This window comes from Uloborus diversus, chromosome 9 (assembly GCF_026930045.1).
Source record: "Uloborus diversus isolate 005 chromosome 9, Udiv.v.3.1, whole genome shotgun sequence".
Lineage (NCBI taxonomy): Eukaryota > Metazoa > Arthropoda > Arachnida > Araneae > Uloboridae > Uloborus > Uloborus diversus.
Genome location: NC_072739.1, coordinates 58736482 through 58761799, shown reverse-complemented (window position 1 = coordinate 58761799; position 25318 = coordinate 58736482). Strand labels below are relative to the sequence as shown.

The 25318-nt window shown below is 33.1% G+C and overlaps 1 protein-coding gene across 1 annotated transcript in view; it reads right to left on the bottom strand.

Annotated features, from left to right (window-relative positions):
* Positions 1 to 1736: 1736 nt before the first annotated feature.
* LOC129230240 (ileal sodium/bile acid cotransporter-like) overlaps positions 1737 to 25318 on the bottom strand; it is a 76768-nt gene continuing 53186 nt past the window's right edge. Inside the window, exons 3-7 of the mRNA XM_054864641.1 lie at positions 24204 to 24408; positions 16467 to 16727; positions 13406 to 13538; positions 4937 to 5047; positions 1737 to 2776 (exon numbers count right to left, since the gene is read on the bottom strand). Of these exons, the coding sequence (XP_054720616.1) occupies positions 4962 to 5047; positions 13406 to 13538; positions 16467 to 16727; positions 24204 to 24408 (685 nt within the window). The 3' untranslated portion in view covers positions 1737 to 2776; positions 4937 to 4961. The remainder of the gene's footprint in view (positions 2777 to 4936; positions 5048 to 13405; positions 13539 to 16466; positions 16728 to 24203; positions 24409 to 25318) is intronic.

Genomic DNA, 25318 nt, shown 5'->3' with positions numbered 1-25318 from the left:
AAAATAGCCCTTTAGCCGATCTCATCCATCTAATTGAATCGTTAAAGATAGTTCAAATATGAAGTTTCATTTTTTTTTATTCTTTAAGTCAGAAAATTCCATCAGGTTAGTCATTGAAATGATAGGAACAGGGGGTGACAGTTGTAGCCGCTTTTCACTCGTGAAAATAACCCTTTAGCCGGTCTCATCCATTTAAAAGCCGGTTTTTAAAAAAAATGGTTCAAAACCGAAGTGATTTTTTTATGATTCTGGAAATCATAAAATTTCAATTATATTTAATTTTCAATCTTAAAAATAACCCTTTAGCTGGTGTCATCTAATTAAATTTTAAAGCATGGTTCAAATATGATTTTTTTTTTATTCTGGAAGTCATAAAATGAAAATTATGGCTACTTTTCGCTTGTAGAAATAACACATAAGCCTGTCTCATGTCTCACCCAAGTAAATTTACTTCTAATGCTAAATATGACTCAAACCTTAATTACCATCTTCCGACTTCTATAAGTCATAAAATGACAATTATGGTTACTTTTTCTCCTGAAAAATAGCTTGCCAGTCTGTCTCATTTCATTTCATTGAATTGTTTGACATGATTCGATTATGAAGTGGGATTTTTCTCGTTCTAGAAGTCATAAAATGACAATTATGATTAATTTTCGCTCTCGTTAAGAAAGCCCGCAGACTTGTCTTATCCATCTAATTGAATTATCAATGCTAAAGATGGTTGAAACCTGAATTGCTATCTCATGATTTTGGAAGTCATAAAATAACAATCATGGCAACTTTTGACTCGTAAAAGTAGCTCACCAATCTGTTTCATCCCACCTAATTGAATTTGTTAAATTTGGTTCAAACATGAAGTGATTGTTGGTTTTTTTTATGACTACGGAAGTCATAAAATGACTCGCTTGTAAATATAGCCCGCAGACCTGTCTTTATCCATCTAACTGAACTGTTAATATTAAACATGATTCAAATCTGAATTGCTATCTTATGATTTTGGAAGTCATAAACTGACAATAATGGTAATTTTTGGCTCCTAAAAATAACTCACCAAAATGTCTCATCCCATTTCATTTAATTGTTAAATATTGTTTAAACATGAAATGAGGGTTTATTTATTTATTTATTTATTTATGACTACGGAAGTCATAAAATGATTCGCTCGTAAATATAGCCCGCAGACCTGTCTTTGTCCATCTAATTGAATTGTTAATGCTAAACATGATTCAAACCTGAATTGCTATCGTATGATTTTGGAAGTCATAAAGTGACAATCATGGTAACTTTTGACTCATAAAAATAGCTCTAAAGTCGGTCTCATACCAATTAATTGAGTTGTTAGACATGATGCAAATTTGAAGTGGTTTTCTTGTGATTCTCGAAGTAATAAAATGATAATTGCTCATACTTTTTACTCGTCAAGATAGCCCTTAAACATGTCTCATCCAAGTGAATTGACATGCTAAACATGGTTCAAAACTGAACTGTCATCTTATGATTATGGAAGTCATAAAATGACAATTATGGTTACTTTTTGCTCGTAGAAATAAACTTTTTTAGCAGGTCTTATCCATCTAACTGAATTGTTAATGTTAAAAATGGCTCAAAATGAAATGCCATTTAATGGTTCTGGAAGTCAATGTGGATGGCTTTTGCTCCAATATTACTGTCATGAAGAGTGTTGAGTTTGAGAATGAAACAAATACAAACATTAAAAAATTAAAAATTGGTCATTTTTTATTTTTAGAGTACAAAAGAAAATATTTTCTCTACACAAAGTACTAAATATATAAAAAGAAATAAACCAAATGAAAATATACAATGTTTCTCCGCATGATGTAGGAGAAAATATGAAATCCATCTTTGCTTTTATGGCAAAGATTCTTTGTTTTTGTTCTGATATTTCTGACGGGTGATCGATTAAAAAGATTATCCGTCGGTGTTTTTCGTTATAACTTTTAATGTAACTAATGTGAATGTGGCAAAACTATTTTAGAGTTGAAGTATAATGATTAGAGTCTACTTTGAGTGAGGGTGAATTTCTCCATCCTGTTGAATGATCGGGGATGAAGCAGATATAGAGATGCAATGTTACTTATAGCCATGTTTTTTCCCCTTGAAGATATTTCATTTAATCGGCGCTATCGGCGAAAAATAAACAATTACGCTTTTGGCAGTTTTTTGAAACATTTCACTTGGAAAAATCCGTACTTTTGAACTCCCTCGATCGACTTAAATGAACGGACGCAATCTATTGAGAAGTAAGTGAAACGTTTTGATGATTGATGTTGGAAATAAAAACAGTAGGAAATTTTTGTGTTTTCCTTCATAAATTTTCAAAACAGAAAAAAAAGGCGACTCATAAAAACACGAGAAAATGTAAAAAAACACGAAATCGGGAGATTGACGTTATAACATTTATGTTAGATAACTTATTGAGAAACATCGAAGATGAATCAATATCGATTTGATGCGTTTACTATTTTGTTTTGAATTCAATTACGATTTAACGACACGCTTTGTGAACTAATCACTGACTATGCTTGGAGTGTGTCCGGGCACGAATGCTCCGCACGGCAAATCTATCAGCAATAATAATTACGAAAAACAGATCCTCTTTTAAATCGATCACCCAGTTCCTTCATGGTCTTCTGCTGATATCACTAGCAAGATTTTGTTCCATTCTTTCGGAGACAACTGTCCTTTTGCTCGGTCATATTGATGCTTCCTCTTTCTCGGTGGTATCGCAACATTTCTTTCAATAAATAAACATCTATGAAGTAGAGAAAAGATGAATAATGCTGCCACAAAATTAATCATTTAAAGGAATAAAATTACAGATTCGTTACTTTCAGTCAACAATGTACAAAAAACACAATACATTTGTATCTAAGGAACATTTTCCATACTGGTTAATTTGGCTCCATCAATATAGTTTTAAGTGCCTATTTCAATGAATCTTTTCATACAACAAGTGCTGTAGTTGGGGAAGGGGGGGGGGGGGGGAGAGACGCAATTTCCCAAAATATTTGGTTTATTATTGTAAAAATAACAAATTTAATGTTAATTAGATGGAAACCATATGTTAAGAAAATTAATGTCTACTTTTGGGATTAAAGACGAACTAAGTAATCTAAGCTAGCATTTTTTAGCCTTACACAAATTCGTTAACTATGATATGTACACAATGAAATGTGTGTGTGTGTGCCTCGCTCTAAATATTTTTCTACAACTACAGCACAACTTGCAATATAAAGAGCATTAGGTTTGCCATGTTTTTTTTCCGCCCAATCCAGAAAATAAATTATTTTCAGGTGTTAAAATTGAAAGTTGTCTATTTTTGTCTCAAGGCTAAAATAATAAAACACGCGCTTTTAAATGATATTCTGTATTTACAGAGGTAAATGCCTTTGCGGAACAAAATTCTTCAAGCAGTATTAGTAACTTTCCTCCGAAAATATCGTGAGAAGGGATGTGATTGTATCCAACAGGTTGAACAATTTCAATATCAAAATAATTTTACTTACCTGTGAAAACAGAGGTTTATCTATTTGTGTGTGTGTTAGAGAGGGGGGGGGGGGAGAGGGAAGGATCGTTGAAAAAAAATCATCGTTCTACATAAAACTAACTCTAACTAGCTTTTTCTCAAATATTAAACTAACGTAAAACAGTTTTCCGGTTGAATTTTATACTCAAAATCTCGAATTCCCCAAGTGAGTACTCAAAGGAGGTTCCTCAAAGTGTTCATGGTATCAAATCGTTGTTGTTAATGGCATAAAAAGATAAAATGATTACTCATAAAATCTTACCCTGTTTCAAATTTTATTTCAATAAAAATAATTGTAAATAAGAGTGTTACTGTTTCTCTATCTTAGGAGCTTTGAAAAGCATTTCAATAAGCAATTAAAAAATGGAAACCCTATACCTCCATATTTTTCGCTTTTTTCTACAAAATAACACAAATGTGTAAGCATAATGTTTATCTATCTATCTCTATATCATACAAACATACACTCAAAAAATGATGCCTTAGAATGCCGTGAGAAAATTCCAACTTTTCTAAGGATACCAAGACTTGGGAAAAGTTACATAAAATGCTCTGAACTAATAGTGTATAATCTGAGAGTTTTTCCTCTAATCTTATGAGATAAGTCCGTTACTGAGAAAAAAGATATTGCAGTAGAACTCCAACTATCCGAATTGCAGATTATCCGAACGTATTTCGAAATTTCAGAATAAAAAGAGAGTTTTAAAAAAGATTAGTATATAAAACTAGAAGGAGCGCAGCGTAAACATTATTGGAATGATGAGTCACCGTCTCACAGTGCAGTTCTATTATTCGCTTCTGATGTATAACCCTTGTAGGTACATTTAACATGTAAAAAGGGTTGAATTTTCATTTAATTAATTAAAAGCTTTTTTTCTTTAAAAATAGTATTTTCCCCTTTTCAACACGTAGAGTGATTAATCAAAACAGATTAACTAATTAAATCCAATTATCCGACTTTTTCACTATCCGAAAGAGATCCCAATCGATTTGGGTAGTTGAAGTTTTACTAAATTTAAAATTTTCCTACTATATTTAAATATAGTATATAGTTCTACTGTATAGTATATAGTATATAGCATATAGTATAGTATACAGTATATAGTATATGGTATATAGTTCTACTATATTTAAATTTTTGATTTCCTGAAAATCTTCAAAATTTAATTGCTTTATATAGAAGTAGAGTTCATCTTCTGCATGAAGTTCAAGCAATAAAAACAAGGATAAACATGTTTGCAATCTTTGTAATGTGTTTTGTGCAACAATTGATGCGCTTTTTACCGATGAATTATCCAATTGTGGCAAATTCAGTAATTGTAATTAGATTCATAGAGTCAGGAAAGGATTAAAAATATTAAAAAACAAGTAACAGGAGAGTCTTACTTGATGCGCTAATCCATATGATGTATCACATTTTTGTCGAATCACCAATGTAAGCTCCATTAGCTTTTCCGCCTTCTTCTGCATATCGCACAGCACTTACGTTGCAGTCGGCTGCAAAAATAAAAAGAAAAAGAAGTAAATTTAGAACTGCCAGAAACACTACTGAATGGAGATCAGTTCAACTATAGGACATGTTATATATCAGCTACAGGCAGCCTAAACTAACAGTCGATTTAATTTAAAAGTTTGACTAACACCAAGATTGACTTTGAGAAGAGGGAGGATAGCTGATGCTTTCTCTCGTAGTGTCACTGGTGAAATCCCGTTCAAAATAATGTTTTCCTACTTTAAAAATTTGTAAAACATTCATACCAAGTTTTATTTGCAAATCACTAGAAACTTTAATGTACATCTTTCAAGAAAAAAAGGCAAAAAGATTTCTTTTCTTAAAAATTGAAAGATGTTGAATTTTAAAGAACTCTCAGCGATGATAAAAAGTTTTGAAAAATATTTAAATAACTTTTGATTATAAAGTTTTGTTCTTTTATTTTTCTTCTACAAAAAATAAATAAATAAATAAACAAATAAATAAATAAATATATATATATATATATATATATATATATATATATATATATATATATATATATATATATATATATTTTCCCCCAGACAAAAAATAAAATGTTCCAGAATGTTGTTGCGATGGATTGAGTACAGTCTCGAGATCGACCGGTCTCCTGCAGTTGTATCTTCCCCAGAAGTGAAGGAAATTGGGGTAAGGATTTTAGTTATAATATCGCAAAACGGAAAATAATAGGAAACAATGGTGAGGACTACGGAGATCTTTGACTGTGCAGAAATTTTAACGCAGGAAAATTAATACAATTAAAAAATATATACAAAGTAGGGTAAATTTTGTGAATAGTTTTAAAAAAAAAAAGATGATAAAATATTGCGATTACTTTGAACATATTCAGCTATCAATAAGCCACGGAACTTTTAAAACACTCACATTACATTTGGGGGATTCCTAAACTAGCAGAATTGTTAAAGCTACGCAGTTCCTAATTTCAGCAATACGACGCTACTGTAGTTGACCTGGGGGTTTTAAACTAAATATATAACGAACAATAAATAGGGAATGTTTCTCCAAATAACAGTAATAAGATATAAAATAATTGCTGTGTGCTGAAAACAACAATTAAATTAATTTTAATAAAGCATAAAACTTTCAAATAAATACACACACGTGTATCAAGGATCGAAGAAGGGGAAATTACAAGAGTTATAAGTAGTATGTTCTAGGACATCTTTTGGTTGTCTTTTCTGCCGAGTTATCGCGTTAAAAGGTTTTTCACATGAACTGCTTATTAAATAAAATATTATTTTTGCTAATTTGGCAAAACCTGCTACAATGAAAAATCCGAGAGAGAGGATGAGAAGAGACTTAAGCATCATTTAAAAAAAAAAATTAATTAAAAAAATTTTTTTTTCCGAATTTGCGAATTGTCAAGCAAAAGTTACCAAGTAAGAAAATTTTTGGGAGGTCGCAGTGACCTTTCCTGGCGCCCATGAGAAGACAAGTTTGATGACAACTGGTCTAAACTCAATAAGCAAAGTTGTTAACCTGTACTTGCTTTAGTTTCACTTTATGACATTAGATGCCGCCACCATTTTAAGTTATTTTCTTACTTTATATGATTATTCTTATTATCGCTTGTTTTTAAGATGTGGCAAAATTTGTACTTGATTTCTCAAAAGAAAATTTCTTATTTCAAAATGCTCCAAGTGGCGACAGGTTGGAAGACTGTTTGTCTGAACTCGGCAAAGCAGTATCGTAGGTTGTTCGAACGCTCTAATAAACCCAATAAACATTGTGTATGTGTGCGTGTGAAAAAATAGTACGTGATTCCTAAACAAAATATTGTAGTTCTGAAGAATCCACGAGAAGAAAAGCTAGAAGATTGTTGGTCTTAAACTCGGTAAAGCAATGCCGGATATTAGATTTTCCAAAGCTTGAAACTGTCATCCCTTTTTTTCTTTCAAGTTTTTTCATTGAGTTTCGAAAACCCCGCTCCCTATACAAAAAAAGGGGGGGGGCTCATTTACAGCCCCCAGAAGCACTCGGGCTGCCGCCTGGACCAATGGCCTCGACTTGCTCTCCACAAGATGCATTGTGTATAAAGTATCCATTTAACTTTACACTTTGTCACTAGATAGCGCCACTATTTCTAATTAGAATCGTTTCTTATTTAACTACTACATCCTTACAAGATTGTAAATGCAGAAGAAGACCTTATCTTTTGAAATGAAAGTTAAAGTAAAAATTGTGTCTCTTTCTTTTAAATAGACGGTTTGATGAATTGCTTTTTTTGTTTTAAAAATCAGTTGCCCTACATTTTCGTACATTCATAAACTATCAAATTTTGTAAATATTTCAAATTTTCTAACACTTGCTCAAATGCAAGAAATAAGTTGTCAAGTGTGACCATAAAATCACACTACACTTAATTACTGTTCTAATTATAAAATATCGGGTGGGATCCGGTTCTCTTTCTGCTTCTATGCACAATGCACTGCAGATCGTATTCATATCGCAAAACGTCAAAAAGGAAAAAAAGGAAAAGAAAAACTGTGTGTTAGTTCTTTATGTCAGCGATCCTCAACCGCTAGAGTCCGGCAGGTCGGCACAGGTTAGCGAAGAATTCTGGGAGAACTTCATAAGTTCAAGAAAAACTTTTCTTACTCGAAAAATAATATTCTATCAAATATGAAAATTATATATATAAGTAAGTAAAATAAAATGCATAATATTGGTTTATATAGAAGATAGATTCTCTCATAGGGTTGTTAAACGTAAACCTTTTTGAGATGCTAGAATTTAGAAGAAAAAATGCTTCATAGTATTTTGTACATGATGAAAAGTTTTAACACGTTTGAAGTTTATCTTCCCTACTGTGTCTCGCAAGTCCTTTTTGACTTTTCCGAAATTGGGTTACCGCTGACTATCTATAGTAATGATAGTATGATAGTAACTAGAGTATGAACGAAACTTATAGTACTGGTTCGTGAAGTCCACTTTTACATTAGTTAATAATCTCAACTGAAAAATCTCAGAAACAGTATGGAAAATAGTGCGAAATATAGTTGCGAAACTTTGTGAAACGTTTTATTTAAGCTTCATTATTAGGCCAGATATACATGTGCTACTTGATTTGCTCATTAATAGTTTGCAATCTCAATTTCATTTCAAATTTTTAAACTTCTATACATCATGCAACCAGTTACTACATTCACTAAAATCTATTGCGCAATGTACAAATATTTTAATTCATTTTTTTATTATAAAATAATTTAACTAATGTCAGTACCCATTAAATACGCTAAAGTTACAACAAGAGAATAAAATAGACAAAAAAAAATCATGGGCCAAAATTAATTTAAAGAAGGAAAAGGGTTACAAAAGAAAAAGTAATGTCTCTGATTTTCAAGTTGTCTTTATAATTGCCTTTGTGATTTTTCCTTTTCTTTTTCTTCTTTTTTAACTCACTAATACTATGAAAAAACTTGATTAATACATTGGAAAACTCCCTATATGTCTTTCCATAATTACAATGAAGAAAAAAAATCAAACTTTCTTTGCTTGCTTTTATAAAAAAAGAAGAAAAGCAAAAATAAAAAATATTATCCTGTAAATATTTCCAGTCAAAGTTCTGTATAAAATAGTTTGCAATTGAAGTGGAAAGACAAAAAAAAAACCGTTGTTATTTTCTGCGAGTCTGCTTTTGATTTCTTTACTTTCTAGAAATGAGCATGTGGTTGCAATGGAAGTTGATATACGTGAATGAGAAATGAAACGTGAAACACATTTTTCACCAGTTTAAAAATGCTTCGCTACCTCAGTAGGATAAAGGTAGAAGGATTGTTCAGAACGAAAACGAAACAATGAGATTACTGAAGCATAAATAACAACATGATGAAAATATAGTAAAATGCTGCATCGTCCGCATAAATGTATAAAGATGAATCTCATTTGCAAGAAAAGATGACAGAAAATATTTAAATTTTCCCCCGTGCTTGAAAAAAACGTCTCAATTTTTAAGAAATCTCTTCACAAGTTAAAATGAAAAATGATTAAATAAGCTTTGTGCTAAAAAATGATTGAAGTGAAAAAGCAACGTAAATAAAGCACAAATTATCGAAACAATACAGCAGATAGCTATGTCATGGCTACAATGCAGGCTATTCATCAGTGCAAAAAGCTCGAGACACAACGAAAAGTCGTGAGAGAACTCTTCCCAAGTATTTATTTATTAACTAGAAAATCGCCCGTCAAGGTATGACGGGTGAAAATTGCTTCTACATTTGAACGAAGCCATTGCCTGTTTGGTGATATTTTGATAGTTGAAATTTTAACCCTAACTCCAGTGGATTAACCCTAAACTCCAGTAGGTAACGTTCACTGTTGACAGTTTTTTCGTTTCTTTATTCCCCTGAAATGACAGTCTTATCAGTAAAACAGTTAAGTTACCGGATCGAGTTCAGCCTTCTCACGATAAAGCCTTTCCCTGGATGTCAAACATTACCAAAACATATTATCAAATTATCATGATACGGCGCGAGTTTCATTGTAGAAATACGCAGGTTACATGATCATCGGCTATTATTTATATGAGGATTTACACTTAAAAGTACACTGACGGAAAGCCCAACACGGCACTCCATCAAATTTCACTCAAAACAAATATTCACAACCAGCTTTCGTATCGTTTCCAATCATCCCCGTTGCCATTCCACTAAATATAAAATGTAATTTAAAGAATAATTTATGCGCAAGAACCTGCTGCTCACTTTAATGTAGTTTACACAAATAAACAAAAAAACAAAACAAAAAAAAAAAAAAAAGAATATTTAATAAAATTATTTTGCGCTTGTCTGCCACATTAGCATATAAAGAAAAATTATAAAAAAATAATCAGCATTCAACCCTTGGCATTCATTTGAATTTTGACGTCTCTAAAACAAATTATGTTTGTGCAATCACAAATTGCTATAGGATCCTACTCGTTGGGTTTCTTGTTTCTACAAATGGAATAGAATGGAACGGGAGAAGAAATTTGCACCTGTCATGCTATCATTGGTGATTTTCTAGATTAGCTAATGCGAGGCATATCCATAAAAAACGAAATGGCGATTAGGATGCGGTAATAAAGATATTGATATTATGGGCAAGTTGCACTCTTATATTTATCACAAAGATTATATTTATAGCGTATACCGTTATAGTCTTTTTATTTCTTACAAATCTTAAATGATGGGAATAGGTAATCTCGAAATGTTGAATTTGGATGAAATTTTGTTCTTAAGTGCATCTATGTAGATATTTTTTCATGAAAAACGTGGTTTTACACGAAGAAAATAAACCGTTTTTTAACGTAAAATCCGTTTGAGTTGACGCAGTTGAATGTGAACGCAGGCGATTTGTAACCATGACGTTAAAAATTAGTCTACCTAAATAAATATGAAAAACAACGAGCTAAACTTATTCTTGTCGTCATGGTAATCCTGAAAATCACAGGAACATCAAAAGCGGCAAGATTAGGTAAGTAAGCAATTCGTCATTGCGCATGGAAAATAAAACGAGCTGATGTGTGCATCACATGACTTCCTTTTACGCTAATTTAATGGTAATAGTGCCTTGGACTTGGAGTGACCAAAGAAACACTTTAAATATTTTCACCCCCCCCCCCTCCCCCCCCCCCCCCCAAAAAAAAGCTTTACACAGATTAAACTTCCAATGTTGGCAATTTTAATATGATTCAATAGTTAACTCTTAAAAAAAAAAAAAAAAAGAAAAAAAGAAAAAAAAAACAGAGCCAATAATGGCCAAATTAAAACCAGATTTTTGAAAAAAATTTAAAAAGCCGCCAAATTTGTCGTCAAGTTGCTTGCAACACTTTTGATCGATCAAAACGATCAAAAGCTTGGCAATATATCGCCAAGTGTTTACCAAATTATAACACCACTTGAGTTTGCATTGAAATTAACAATGGTTCCCCCCCCCCCAGAAAGGTGTAAAAGATCCCCTTCAAAACAAACCCTTCTAAAAACTCAATATTCATTCTGTGGCATGTTTTCGCGAACACAATACTTCCTTTACCAAGTAAAAGGAAGTAAAAAAGCAATGTGCATTCAACATTGGCATGTTTATCTTTCATTTAGTGGCTATTTACAACAATGAATTTCACAAATTAAAAATTTAAATTGAGACCACACCTTCTTATCGGTCAAGCGTAGACTGCAACTGCTATACGTAGTTCATGCATTTGTAGAATCATTTATTAGTTGTTTTCTATTATGTACATAAATTTTTGTCTCAGCAGATAATTGTTAAATTCATAGTCCCATGCATACTAAATTCATAATCGTAGAACGTCAGGTTTAATATGTTAGTGCACCGTTTAGTACTAAATAAAGTGTAAACAGCTTACATAAACGTTTTCAATAATTGGGAAACAAAATCCAAAGAAAGTATTTGAACTGAGACACAACGCTTGGACGCGTTTGGTTTTTCAAGGTGAATGAGCTTTTACGCCGTCTGACAGCACTAAACAATGTATGAAAACTCTGCATCTTCAACTATCGGAAATTTGTTTCGAGTAATTATATTTAATTTTGTAGTTCTTCGGGAATTCCTTCTGGGATTGAAATTTTTAAGGAAACGAATATACACTAAGTAACATTGAAAATAGCGCCCCAAGAAAAGAAGAAATGTACAATCGCGAAGTTTTGCATATAAGAAGAGTGACATCTAATGCAAATGATCCAAGTTTGGTGCCAATACGCATGACCGTTTACCCTACAGCACCGGTGAAATCGGGAAAAAGGTGCTGGATAAACAAGTGCATAATATTGGGTTGTTCGGAAAGTAATTTCGTTTTTTTCCCGACAGTATTTCATGGCCTATGCCTTTCAAATAGTCATAAACTGTTCAATTAAAAAAAAAATAATAATAATCTTTTATCGATTACTGGTGTTGTAATTCACCGTTTTGCAACAATCATTTTCTTCATTGTGTCTTTATTAGCTTCAACTGACTTTCCAGAACAAAGTGTCTTTTCAACATCTAAATTGCCGAATAAAATTTTTGTGAACAGTACTGGTGTACTGTCAGTACGCCTTCTCCCCGTGTACATCGGCTTTTTTTTTTTTAATTTCTTGAACAGAAGTTTTACCTCTTCGATAGCGAAAAGTAAAATACGCTGAAAATTCTGCTTTCACTCTTCATATTCCAACCAAAAAATACTGCGTAGATTAAAATGGTCACTTTTACAAGCAAACCTTGCGACATAAGCTTTCAAGATATGTAACGTTTATACGGCGTAAGTGTGAATTTTGGTGTTGCAAAATTCAATGAAATCCAATCGGGAAAAAAACGAAATTACTTTCCGAACAACCCAATATAAGATTTATAAACGTTACGATTACATCCGGATAGTCGGAGAACTTTAATGAGTGAACATGAACTGTAAGAGCTGTTTACAATCAAAACGTGAGAGTTTCAATTCATTTCATTTTCAGTTTAGTGTAACCCCTAAACAACCTCCAATTCATCAGAATTTTTGTACTTTGCTTTGCAAATTGGAACAAGGGCAGTAATGCGGAGACAAATATTCTTACTTTTTATTATTTCCTTTAATTTTGGACCACCTAGTGATGCGTTTAAGCTTATTATGTTTTTACCTTTGTCATTACGTATTTAGTATTCGACTGCCGTTGGCAGGTAAACGGCAGTATCTGCAAAAATGAGTTTTCGAGATATTTGAAGAAACGCGTTTTGGGTTCAATACTAACAATGGGGTTAGGTTGGAAGTAGATGTTTTTTCGAGCTTTTTTTTTTTTTTTTTTTTTTTTTTTTTTGTCAGTGGAAACCAAATAAGCAAGCTTTTTTACTAATAATAAGGCTTAAAGTCTGTCTCTATATCTCTGTTGCACGCATAACACCTAGACCGTTCAGCCGATTTTCATGAAATTTGGCACAGAATTAGTTCATAGCATAGGGGTGAGCACCTCGAAGCCATTCAATTTTGTTCTTTCTCCATGATTTTATTTTTACCACCGTTCGTGGATTTAAATCTTCTGTACCGAACGATTACCATAACATGGACGAGCAAATTACCATAACATAGACGAGTAAATTACCATAACATGGACGAGCAAATTAACATAGCATATTGGCGAGAAATTCACCATCCATTATTTGTAAATATACAGGGGAAACTATTGACCTTTTAATTTTCTACTTCAGGCAAAGATGTGCGGGTACCGCTATGCAAAATAAAGCTAACGTACAATCGGTGACAAAACTGGAAAATGGAAACTTGCAGTTACTGCCCTTTACTTGCACACGACAGTCAAGTTAACTTTAACAATTTATTCGGTTTTTCAAGCTCCATCGTGACTTACCTGGAAGGGTTTCCACAGATTTAGACAACGAACATTGGCGAACGTATAACTGGTAGAAGGCTGAAATAATGACGCACACGCCAGTCATGGAAAACGCATAGAGCCAAGGGAACAGCAGCACTTTTTCCAGGTTCTGCAACAGGAAAAATACGATGTTATTCACTGTTATTTTACTAAGGTTCTTATTTAACACTGTCTTAATCGATTCGATCAAATTCCATCAACCAGAAACGTAGCGAGAAATTTCCTTCTGGGTGGGGCAAAGGAAATTCCTGTCTGCGCGATTGATGCAATTGATCGTATTCGTTTCGATCGAATTCTGATAGAGTTGCATCAGCCTCTGAGTTCAACTACCTACAGCACGAAGTTAGATATTATTAAACAATTAGTTTTTATTAGTTGAGATAGATTAGATTGGTTTTTAGCACACATAACGTTTAAGGTTTCATAAACATTATAAACGGTTTTATGTACACCGTTTATAAAACAAAGCTGGGGGCCCTGGGTAAAAGTCAAAGACTAGTATGTTGTTTCTTCCGTAAATGTGAAAACCACTTAAGTTATTAAAAATAATTTTCAACATGAAAATCTTACAGGGAATGTCTTATATACCATACGCATCAGCATAATAAAATCACATAGTATCTTAAAATTTCAATTGATGGGATCCCCCATTTCTAGCACATATACAAAGGGATTCAGAAGCTTGTGACATTCTGCATTATCTCTGCTTTCTTTCTGCGGATGTCAGTCACATATTTTGAATTATGGGATACAGATCTTCAGAACAGTGTTCAGTTCAGTATGAAACTTATATTTCATATGCGAAGCTAAATAGAAATGAGCTGAAAATTCCGCAATAACTAATGTTTTTATTAGGGATTGGTGATGGGTAGTTTATGAACGAACAAGTCTGAAAGACTGATTCCTTAAAATGAACGCTGCAGTATGATTTCCTAAAAAAACAAACTGTCGTTCTTTTGCGCGAAAGGCGGTTTGTAAATTGAAATTGTACTGATGCTTTATACATCTAAAACCTACATAAAATATTTTTGATTGAATTTTTATTGACATATATTCTTACTTTAAGGTAACTTCAGTTGCTTTTACTTAAGAAAATATTACTGATCCTATGAAATAATTTCAATTTGTGTGAGTAACTTTCACAGAGAGATCACCTGGCAACATTTTTAAAGGGACGAAGTCGTTCAAACGAACGAGTTCAATGCACGGGTAAAAAAAATGAACTGACGTTTCTTAAAAGAAGAACATTGCTCATGCCTAATTTTTAGTAATGAACATTTTAAAGAGGTTAATTAAAAAACATTAGTAGTGTTATTGCTTAAAGTTAACAACATCAACGTTGAGAAAGTTTAATCTAACATTCTTTCGCCATGCAATTCACAGTATGACTTCATTTTAGACCTTTTGCACGCAATGAATGCGTGGAGTAATAGGCAGATGCCCTTCACTATTCACAGCAGGTCTCAAAAGAAGGATTCAGCGAGAAACATCGTGGAACATCAAGCCCACGATTTCTTAATACTATTGTTGATTTGCCGCAGTCGCGATGCAAACAGAGCATAAGCAATCGCTTCAAAATGATCGTTACTAGTCAAGGGCGTACGTCACTTCAAATATGCCAGAAATCACAACAGGGGCTTTGTATTTTTTCAATTTATGCGTAGAACTGAATGCTTTTTGCTTCGTGTTGCAAGGGAAATCATTCATAATACTTGATTAAGCACTGCTTGCACGTCCCACAATAGCATCTTAAGAGAAATGTTGGAAGATAGCAACATAGAGCAGACATTCAATGGAGAAATCACACTATTGAATCCCAATCGCGAACATGAAATTGATTTTCGTTTCATTGTCACGTGACATGACGTGACAACGTGACATCGGAATATTTCCCTGCAGTTTGGAGCAATGGAAGATGATAGCAACTTAAAGCAGATGGTTTTATAGAGGACATGATTGATACCCAATCACAAATATTTGTCTCAATGTCACGTGATATAACTATAGGTGCCACCTTCTTTTAATGAAATTTAGAATAAAAAGGAAACGGATAGCAATTTAGAGAAGTAGAGATATCACAGGATTGATTCCCAATCGTCAACATGAAATAGGTTATTGTTTTGTTGTCACGTGAGATAACATCACGCCTCGTTTTTTTTTTTTTTCTTTTTTTAATTTTTTTAATGGAGTTACAATACGATTTGTTGCTTTTTGTTCGCGAGTAATGACCTGTATACTCGAGTAGATATAATAAAACCAGTAACAACCAATGATCGTGGGAGATTTATCTCCCAGAGGGGAATGGAAAGACCTGCCACATGACAATGAAGAAGTCGATAGGTCTTCCTGGAGGTTTTCTCGGGATACACAGCAAACATTTACGTTCTTTTTATGGATCGACTCGTATTTCTGAAGCTTGCAACTGGCAGAACGTTACGAAATGACATTAAAACCTTCAAATGTGAGATTCGAGTGCAATCAGTTGATTCTTATAGTGATGGAATAGGTGATGACAAGATAGAATTCCCCGGCAGAAGAAAACATATATAATTGAAAGATACATCGATCTATTAATCTTTAAGATAAGGCATAATTTATGGTAACAGGTTAAAATACTTTAAAAAAGAAAATCAAGAATTTATGAAACCTTGGCTTCAGACATTCTGACTACTTCGAAAGGTGACCTTTTTTATTTGTGTGTGTGTGTGTGTGTGTGTGTGTGTGTGTGTGTGTGTGTGTGTGTGTGTGTGTGTGAGTGAGTCTGATAGAACATTAAATTATAAAAAAAAAACAAAAAACATACAAGTGACTTTTTGAACAAACATGTAAGAGCACGATGTACATACAATTACAGATAAAAATTCATAATGTTTGACATATTAAATATGATCGAAAATATATTAAGGAAATTTTCAGGTTTGAAGTACTTATACATTTCATCAAGTCTTAAACCACTTTTGGGTGTCACCAGGGGCAGACACCCAAATGACACCTTTCATCCGGGTAATTTCACTCTGGGGGTGGTTTTTATACATACGTGGAATGGAAACGATAACGAAGCTACAGTAAGTGCCGTTCCGACATTTTGGACTCCGCTCTCGATAGATATCGTTCTTCTAACTTGAGGCTTCTGACGACACAGCCATGCCGACGTATAACCGAGGGAGAAGCCAAGGAAAGGAAGAATGACGACGGAAAAATAGAGTTGCCAAGGTACGTTAGCGAAAATGTTGGGGAAGATGAAAAATTCCATAGTTTGACATATCACAATGATGAGCAATCCTGCATAGCTGCCGATCTGAAAATAAAAGAATATATTGTATCAAATTTTGTAAATGATATTTTTTTGCTTGTTTTATGTGCTTAATTTGTTGTAATCTTGCTAAACTTAACGTTTATTCCATTAATTTTCGCTCAAAATTAACACGGTTGGTTTATGAAACTTTACCAATATTGACTTTGCGTGCTATACAGCATTTAACATAGCGTTTATGGCATTGGCGAGAAATTTAAGAGATATCGCCAAGTTGGCAATATTTTTGGTGCTAAACTTGGCGAGAAATCGCAAATTGTCGCCAAGCTTCATTTGCCGACAGTTCGAACCTTGCACATAAATAATATTTCAAAGCTAATAATAAACGTGTAACTGTAAGCACTAAAATGTGGCAGAATATTCCTGAATGGAAAATGCTAGAATGTCCTGGAAACTTGTTGATGAATCTTTTGCAGACATAAATAGCAACTGTATTTAGGGACTCCAGTTTGACAGTCAGCTGTGAGCTGGAGAACTTGTTTTAGCACTGTTATTGTGAAGCCCATGTGCTGTGGTTTTGAATTAGTGTTTTTGCATACCTATTTGTTGCACCAGTGCGTAGGGGGACCCCTTAGAAAACATCAAAGAGAGCCAAAAACTGCGTTTTTTAGGCTTTTAATTTCGAAACATTTTTGTGAGAAACCTACGATTCGCAGGAACCTACCTAATATTGACAAAAATTACTTAAAATTATAGTTTTAGGGTATGAATTTTTAAAAAATTATAAAGATAGGCACTTTCCCGTCCTCTCATCCCTTTATTGGACAAATACAGCCTAAAATAGCATTTTGGTCCTTCTTTTTCAAACAACTTCTGGTTGGGAACCCCCCCCCCCCCCCCAACGGCTCGTCCCCCTCGTCGAGCATCGCCTAAGATAGCTTTTAAAGCACGTTTTTAAGATAATGCAGAGTCACATCTTTTCCCTAGAATCACCTGTAGAGAGTTTGAAAGTTTACAGAACTTCATAGAACTAACATTTTCGAGAAAAGCCCTCGAACCCATCTCATTCCCTAATGTAACCAAATGAAGCATAAAAGTGCATTCTTAGGCCTTTAATTTTGAAAACCTGGCGAGGAAGAGCAGCACCAACCCCTTATTGTTATTACTCACGCATATCATGGGTGATTTGGTGCGAGGAAGCATTGAAACTCCATTATGTTTATAAATTACTCTTTCAGAGAAAATTGTTTACGACTCAGAATCGGGACTCAATTAATTCTCGTTGTCGATCTCTGGTACTGGAAAATTTATTAATTTCATACACTTTCCAGTACTGGAACACGATTTGTATATGCGATATAAGACTTAAAACACACTTTTAGACAGCTTCTGTTGAAACTCGAACTTCAAGATAAGTAATATGCGTGAGAGAAGATCTAAAAATGTGAGCTTTGACCGTTTAATTTCTATTTAATGTTTCACAGCTGAAACTCGTCGTAAAACTTTTAGGAGTCACCGTATTTTAAGAAAACTTATCAGCTACAGTTTATTGATGCTTATTACGTAGGTTTTTAAATTACGGTATCATAAAAAAAAAAGTTATCCGATTTACCAACAGTCTCTCGCTTTTTCGCTTTGATGTGACGTACTGTCTAACTAAACGAACCAAAAAAAAAAGAAAACTTTTCAAGTGAAATTTTATAGCTCACATGAAACGAATACTTATCTATCCAGGCCCGTGTTCAGGATTTCATAAAGGGAGGGGTTTTGGATTCAATAATTTTTCATTCATTTCTGCATTTTCAGGAAAACACAACGGTGTGACAAAAAATTATTCATTTCTGTTTGATGGTCACAATGAGGGACAAAACGGGGAGTCTAATTCCTAGAAGATTTCGCTTTAAGTAATATTACCATATCTGTTATTGTATTTTTTTCGGTGAAATGTCATTTATCGGCCCCCATTTAACCGGGATAAAATTTGTAGAGTTAAAAGATATATACCAAACCAAACCCAGTGGCACGTTAGCCCATGGGGACTAAGGCCTACTGTCAGTCTACCCTACTCAGTCTTCCTGACCAAGGGCTCTGGGGTGCTACGCAGATGTTCCGGTTAGGTGGTCAGCCTAACGCGTAACCTCCAAGATTTAGTTCCCAAGCGCGCTTGGTACTCATTTTATCGACCCACCAAAGGGATGAACGGCTAAGTCAACACATTGGGATAGAACCCGGACCTGTGGCGTGGAAGTCTACCACTGAGCCACAAGGGTTCAAAAAATATATACGCACTTAAATAATAATTGTAAATTATGATTGCTGCAAGAACGGAATTGTAAATGCGACAAATATTCGGTGTTTGTTTTGATTAAACATACAAATCCTGCATAGAACATACAATAAAGTATAGAACTACTAATTTAACAAACAATATGGAGATTTTGGAGCGTCACACTGACACCGCTGCAGCTGAACAATAAATGATAAAGTATCTTCGAGAAACGGTACTATTTAGATTTGTTAGAAAACTTTGTATTTTTTTGCTTTAATCTATACTAATATTATAAAGAGAGAGGGCGGATTTTTGTGTGTTTATATGTTCGAGGTAATCTCTGGAACCACTGCACCTATTTGAAAAATTCCTTCACTATATGAAAAGTGCTTTCTTACTGAGTGACATAGGCTACAATTCGAAAAAATCCAATAAATAGTTCTTTTTACTTCCTTTTGCAAACGAGCTGATATGTGCATCACATGACTTCCTTTTACTCCAATTTAATGTCATTTTCCCATTATTGGCAATTTTAATGTGATTCAATAGTTTACTCTCTGAAAAAAGATATCTCTCCAAAATATGATTTTAGTCGATAAAGAGAAGGCATTTCTAAATTTCTAGGAAACTTAAAAGGGGATGGTAAAAAAATAATAATAATAAAAAAAATGCCGTGCACAAACTTCAACATTCAAGTTAGTTTTAAGGCAAATTTGCACTTTTCTTCATTTGGTTTATTATTTTTCACCAATGGGAGGGGTTTAACCCCTAAAACCCTCCCCTTGGACACGACTCTGTATCTATCGGTCTATAAACTACTATTTATAATTTAAAGAAGTCATTCCATATTAAAATATTGAAAAAGATAATCGGTGGAAAGAATCCCTGATGACTTGCATCGCGGGTTTGTGTTACTCCGAAGCAACCCCCTACGTAAGTGGATGACTCTTTTTTTTTTTTTACCTTTTGCTTTTTCAACAGTGATTAGCTAGAGTCTGCAACATCTCTTCTAGTTGTTTTGAATTGCGAATAGTAAGTTTGAAAAATGTTAGTTATGATGATAAAATGATGGTAAAAAATGTTAGTTATAATTTATGAAATGATAATACAATTAATAAAATATATTATTTCAAGTTATCCGCTTTAATATTACACGGTCTCTCCACTGAACAAGATGACTGTTAACTTCACTTCTTTCATTTGCTTAAACGATGCAAAAAGAAAAATAAAAAAAAATAAAACGAGAGATAGAAGTAGAGATGAATTTTTTTTAAAATAATAATTCCAAAATATCTACAGCAATGGGGAAAGCATTTTCATTTGTTTCTTGTTGAATATCTTATTTCATATTCATATTTATTGTTTTTTATTATTTATCGTCTGCATTTATTTATTATGCTCAAAACCGTACTGTTAGTCACTTCTACTTTTCTTTGTTGCTACTACTCCTTCGTCTTCGATGTTGCATTAATACGTGAGTATTAATGCAACATCGTTATACTGTATGGATGTAAAATTTATGTGTTCGTGCTGCAAATAAATAGTATACGTATGTCACAACTGTGTTACATTATTAGCGTAAGAATTGCGACTAAACGAAGACACGAAACTTCTGAACTGGTTTGTTGTCGTTTACTGCCAACTTTCCTTCCATTGTGAGTAAATTATTTGACGTAACAATTGTCTTGTGACGTCAGAAGGCAGCTCAATAAACCAACTCTCTCTCTCTCTCTCTTTTGTTTTTACTTCCTTTTACAAAAAAGAAAGTTATTCGCGAAAAAAAATTCACTTAAAAATCGGCCTTAATTTTAATTTTTTTCACCCCCGAATGAATGTTGAGTTTTTTTTTCGACCCGTCCACACTTGGATATATGCCTAGGAACCTGCAGACACCCGAAATATCCATTTTGACAATCCCCGAGTTAATTACAACGAATTTTCTCGTGACGTCCGTATGTACGTATGTATGTGCGCATGTGTGTATGTACCTCGCATAACTCAAAAACGTTATGTCCTAGGAAGTTGAAATTTGGTACGTAGACTCCTAGTGGGGCTTAGTTGTGCACCTTCCCTTTTGGTTGCATTCGGATGTTCCTAAGCGGGTCTTTTGCCCTTTTTTGGGGGGAAATCGTTTTTAATTTCGATGTAAACTGAGCTGGTGTTATAATTTGTCAGACACTTGGCAATATATCGCCAGTTTTTTTGGTTGCCAAGTTTTTTCGCCAATTTAACGACAAATTTGGCGATTTTTTTTTTTTAATCTTATATTTGGTTTCAATTTGGCCACTGTTGGCGATATTTAGAGAGTAAACAATTGAATCACATTAAAATTGCCAATAATGGGGAAATGACATTAAATTGGAGTAAAAGGAAGTCATGTGATGCACACATCAGCTTGTTTTTTTCTGCGATAGGTGTTTTAAAAAATAGAAACATTTAACTTATTGATTGTGACAAAGGTAAATTTTAGAGCTTTATTAATTATTTTAAGATATCTACAGTGATCAGAATATGATTACGTTATTTGCCGAAGTTCTCTCATTGTAATTCAGCAGAATTACCTGGGTTAGAAGTAAATTATTTGTGGAAACAGTTTACTCTGTGGTAGAAATATAGGGGAATGTGGGGCAAAGTGAAATAGTTAAGATGACTTTTTCAAAATGAACAATTGGAAATCTATTTTGAAAATTGCAGTACATAAAGAAAGATCATTGTATTTAATATGAAATCTTGCATTGAACAGTATTTTTTATTTTCGACAGTAAATTTGCGCCTTCAAAAATAAGTGAAAATTTTTCATTTTTTTTAATGGGGTAAAGTGAAAAATGAAATATTTTTCTAATAAAATACTTTCTGTTCGATTATAAAAAAAAATTTGATCAAATGAATCAGTAAACAAAAAAGTTGAATGAATAAATGAAAAGATACTGAAACATCAAACGAATATTTAACAAACAATTAATTAACTTACGAAGAAAAATAAATGAGCAGGTAAAAGAATGAATCAATAAGAAAAGAAGTGAATGAATGAATACATGAGTGAATTACTAAATGAAAGAATGTAAATGAATTAATTAATAAATGAAAATGTAAGTGATTTAGTAAATTATTGAGTGGGAAAACGAAATAAACTATTTCACTTTTCTCTGCAAGCACATAACAAATTGTAAAATTTATTCAAAATACAAATAAGCTTACTATTAACTAAATTAAGACTCCACCGATTATTAGGTGGCCTCAATCAATATTTAAAATCCTATAAATAAGAACTTTATCATGTTATAGTAAAAAAATAATTTTTGACTTACAACATAACATTAAATATGAGTATCAAGTTTGTTTTAACTTGTCTGTATTATTTTTCACCATTTAACTTTGTCCCGCTCTTTCACTTTGCCCACATTCCACTACTACGAATTCAACAACTAAAAACTACTAAACAAGCTTGCACCAACTTGAATCAGTAATGATAGTAAGTTAAAAACAGTAAATAAAGCGACAAGAAATGTAAAAGTTCACGTTTAATGATTTTTTTAGAGCGTCTATTTAAAAAAAGATCAGTGGACTTTCAAAAATATTTTTCAGAAAATCCCTGTAACATGCTTCTAGCACTCATCATTATATAGTGAGGCAAAATACCCTGATCAGCATTCCTCAGTGACTTGAGTACTTTGCTATCATAATATCACTCAAATTGAACTAATTATTTCAAAAAACAGACATTTTTATTTTTTGAATATTTTTACGGATTGATCGACATTAATACAAACAGGAGGGGTGGCATACAAAAGGGACAAATGGAAAAGAGTGTGAGGGAGAAATTTTATTTATTTATTTATTTATTACGCAACACTCTCTATTCTGAACACTCACGGGACCAAACAAAAGTGTTCAGATTATGGGGTGTTCATTATTTAGGGAGACGACCAAATTGTGTTCAGAATGTTAAATGTTCAAATAGAGATAATCCACTGTATACGAGAGAGGAAAAGAGAGAGAAAAATTTATTTATTGATGGCGGGGGGGGGGGGGGATGAGCGAGAAAGAGAGGAGAGAAAAAATTTGTTTATTTACGGAAAAAAAACGAGAAATGTATATTTATTTTCCTCGTTTTGTCTAAATACCATTTAGTGATCCTTTACTGGTTTTTCTAATTAAAAATAATGCTCTTTTTAAAATTTTATCTTGGTTAACAAAGAATCAATTTGCCAATATTGCTTACGAATTCTAATTCATTCATTTCCCAACTCAAATGTTTTTGAATTGCAAAAAATGCTCCATGTAACTTTGAAACATTTGCATGCATTTTTTTTAATTTATACTTTTTTTTAGCGTTTAATATTTATATATTTACTTTGCTTCACAAAGGTACTTTTATGTACCTCACCCCACTTTTTAGCGTAACGTGGTGCATTGTGCCAAATAAGGTCCCCCTGGGTGTTAGCCCAGCTTTGAGTTTACCCCTTAATGGGAGTCGGTACCCCCTATACCGAACCGTCAATGTTAATTTGCCCAGGTTCATTTTCTGAAAATCTATTAAAGATACAATTATGAAATTTTTTCTGTACCTTAAGTAGATTCTTTTCTCTCTAAATTGAAGTAAAATTTCACAGTAAGAAAGCTTAGTTTTGTTTTAAAAAATTCTAATGTGTAAGTCACTGACTTTTTTTTCCAAAAAATGCCATTTTGAAACACGAAATCAGCTTGCGATTTTGCAACACGAAATCAGCTCTATAAAAAATATTTTTGGACTATGAGAAAAATTTTACTTCAGTATATTCAACTAGATATATGGAATAGGTGGTAAAACTTTCAAAACCTAAGACAATTTAGTTTCTGAGAAAAAGGAACATTCAGTTTCAAAAATATCATTTCGAGATATTGCAATTTAAAGGGGGAAATCATACCTCATCAAAATATGTTTACATTTTTTTAAAGCTAATTTTAACTTACTTCTAATGTGAGCACGATCAAGAAGTTTGTATCATTAAAAAGGTATTGAAATAGAGTTTCAAAATATATAAAAATCAAAAAATCGAATTTTTGAAAGTATTTAGGGTACTACTCCCCTTAATCTGTGAACCCGACACATCGTGATATAAAAGCAATTAAGTATACCAACGATGAGTGGTACATATCATATTATGTTATGTACCACTCATCGCTGGTGTCCTACGGTTCCCTTTCACAAAGATACTCATTTACTTATTTATTTTTTTTTCTCATATGCCGTCCTTTTGAAAATTGCTTACTTTTGTGAGAGCTGCAGCAAGTTTCGGAAATTTCCAATGCACAAGCATTCCTACTAACACAGGACACGTGACGGAGACGAGAGACAGCGCCATTTTGCCGTAAGGTATGACGACATCATCTTGGTTCAGATTCTGACCATACATATACAAGTTGAGAGGCATCATTCCCAATGCCACCAACGTCGAGCAAGTTGTCATTGCAATGCTGTGGAAGAAGAATTTTATTTCAAAATCATGTTCAGTTTGAAACTGAAACAAAAAAAAAAGTGTCTAGGTTAGAGAATAGAATAAGGATACGTTGGCAATACATGTCGCTGTTGAAAACTGAGTACTTCTAGTTAGCGACATTTTGTAACTTTGTGACACCCAAAGTATTTTCCGCTATGTTTGGTCAAAAATATGCGGAAACTAAGTATTTAACAATACCAGACAATATTGTATCTTTTTAAATTACTTTTTAAAAGATGAAATAGTGTGTGGAATTGCCAGATATTAAGGTCCTTCTTTCAAAAAGAACTGTATGACACCCTTAGTATTTTTCACGATGTTTGGTCAATGTTACATTTAAGTTACATATTTGGCAATACCAAACAATATTGCATATTTTGGAGTTACTTTTAAAAATATTCAATATTGTGCGGCATTTCTAATTACTACAGGTAAGTTACTTTGTGCATAACTCTATGACACCAATAGTACGCTCCACCTAGTTTGGCTAAAGTTACGTGGAAACTACACGTTTCTCAATACCTCACAATATTGCATCTGTTACTTTAAAAAAGATACAATGTTGTGTAGTATTGCAAAATAATAACTTCCTCTTTTTTTTTTGGGCAATCACATTGCTTATTGTTCTCATTTGACTGTTTTGAATTCCTATGACTTTGTTTTCCCCCGCCTCCCTCTGCAGCACCACCGTCGGCCGGCCTCACGATGCTGCTCTTCTAGCGAAAACCGTCTCCCGGTTGCGTCCATATCCTACACACACACACACATACTCACATACTCATGCCTGCACACAGACACACACGTGATTGCGAAAAATATAATTTGAATTCCAGATGTCAAAATTCAAATTATTATTTATTATTTATTATTTTTTGTAGCTAACTGAA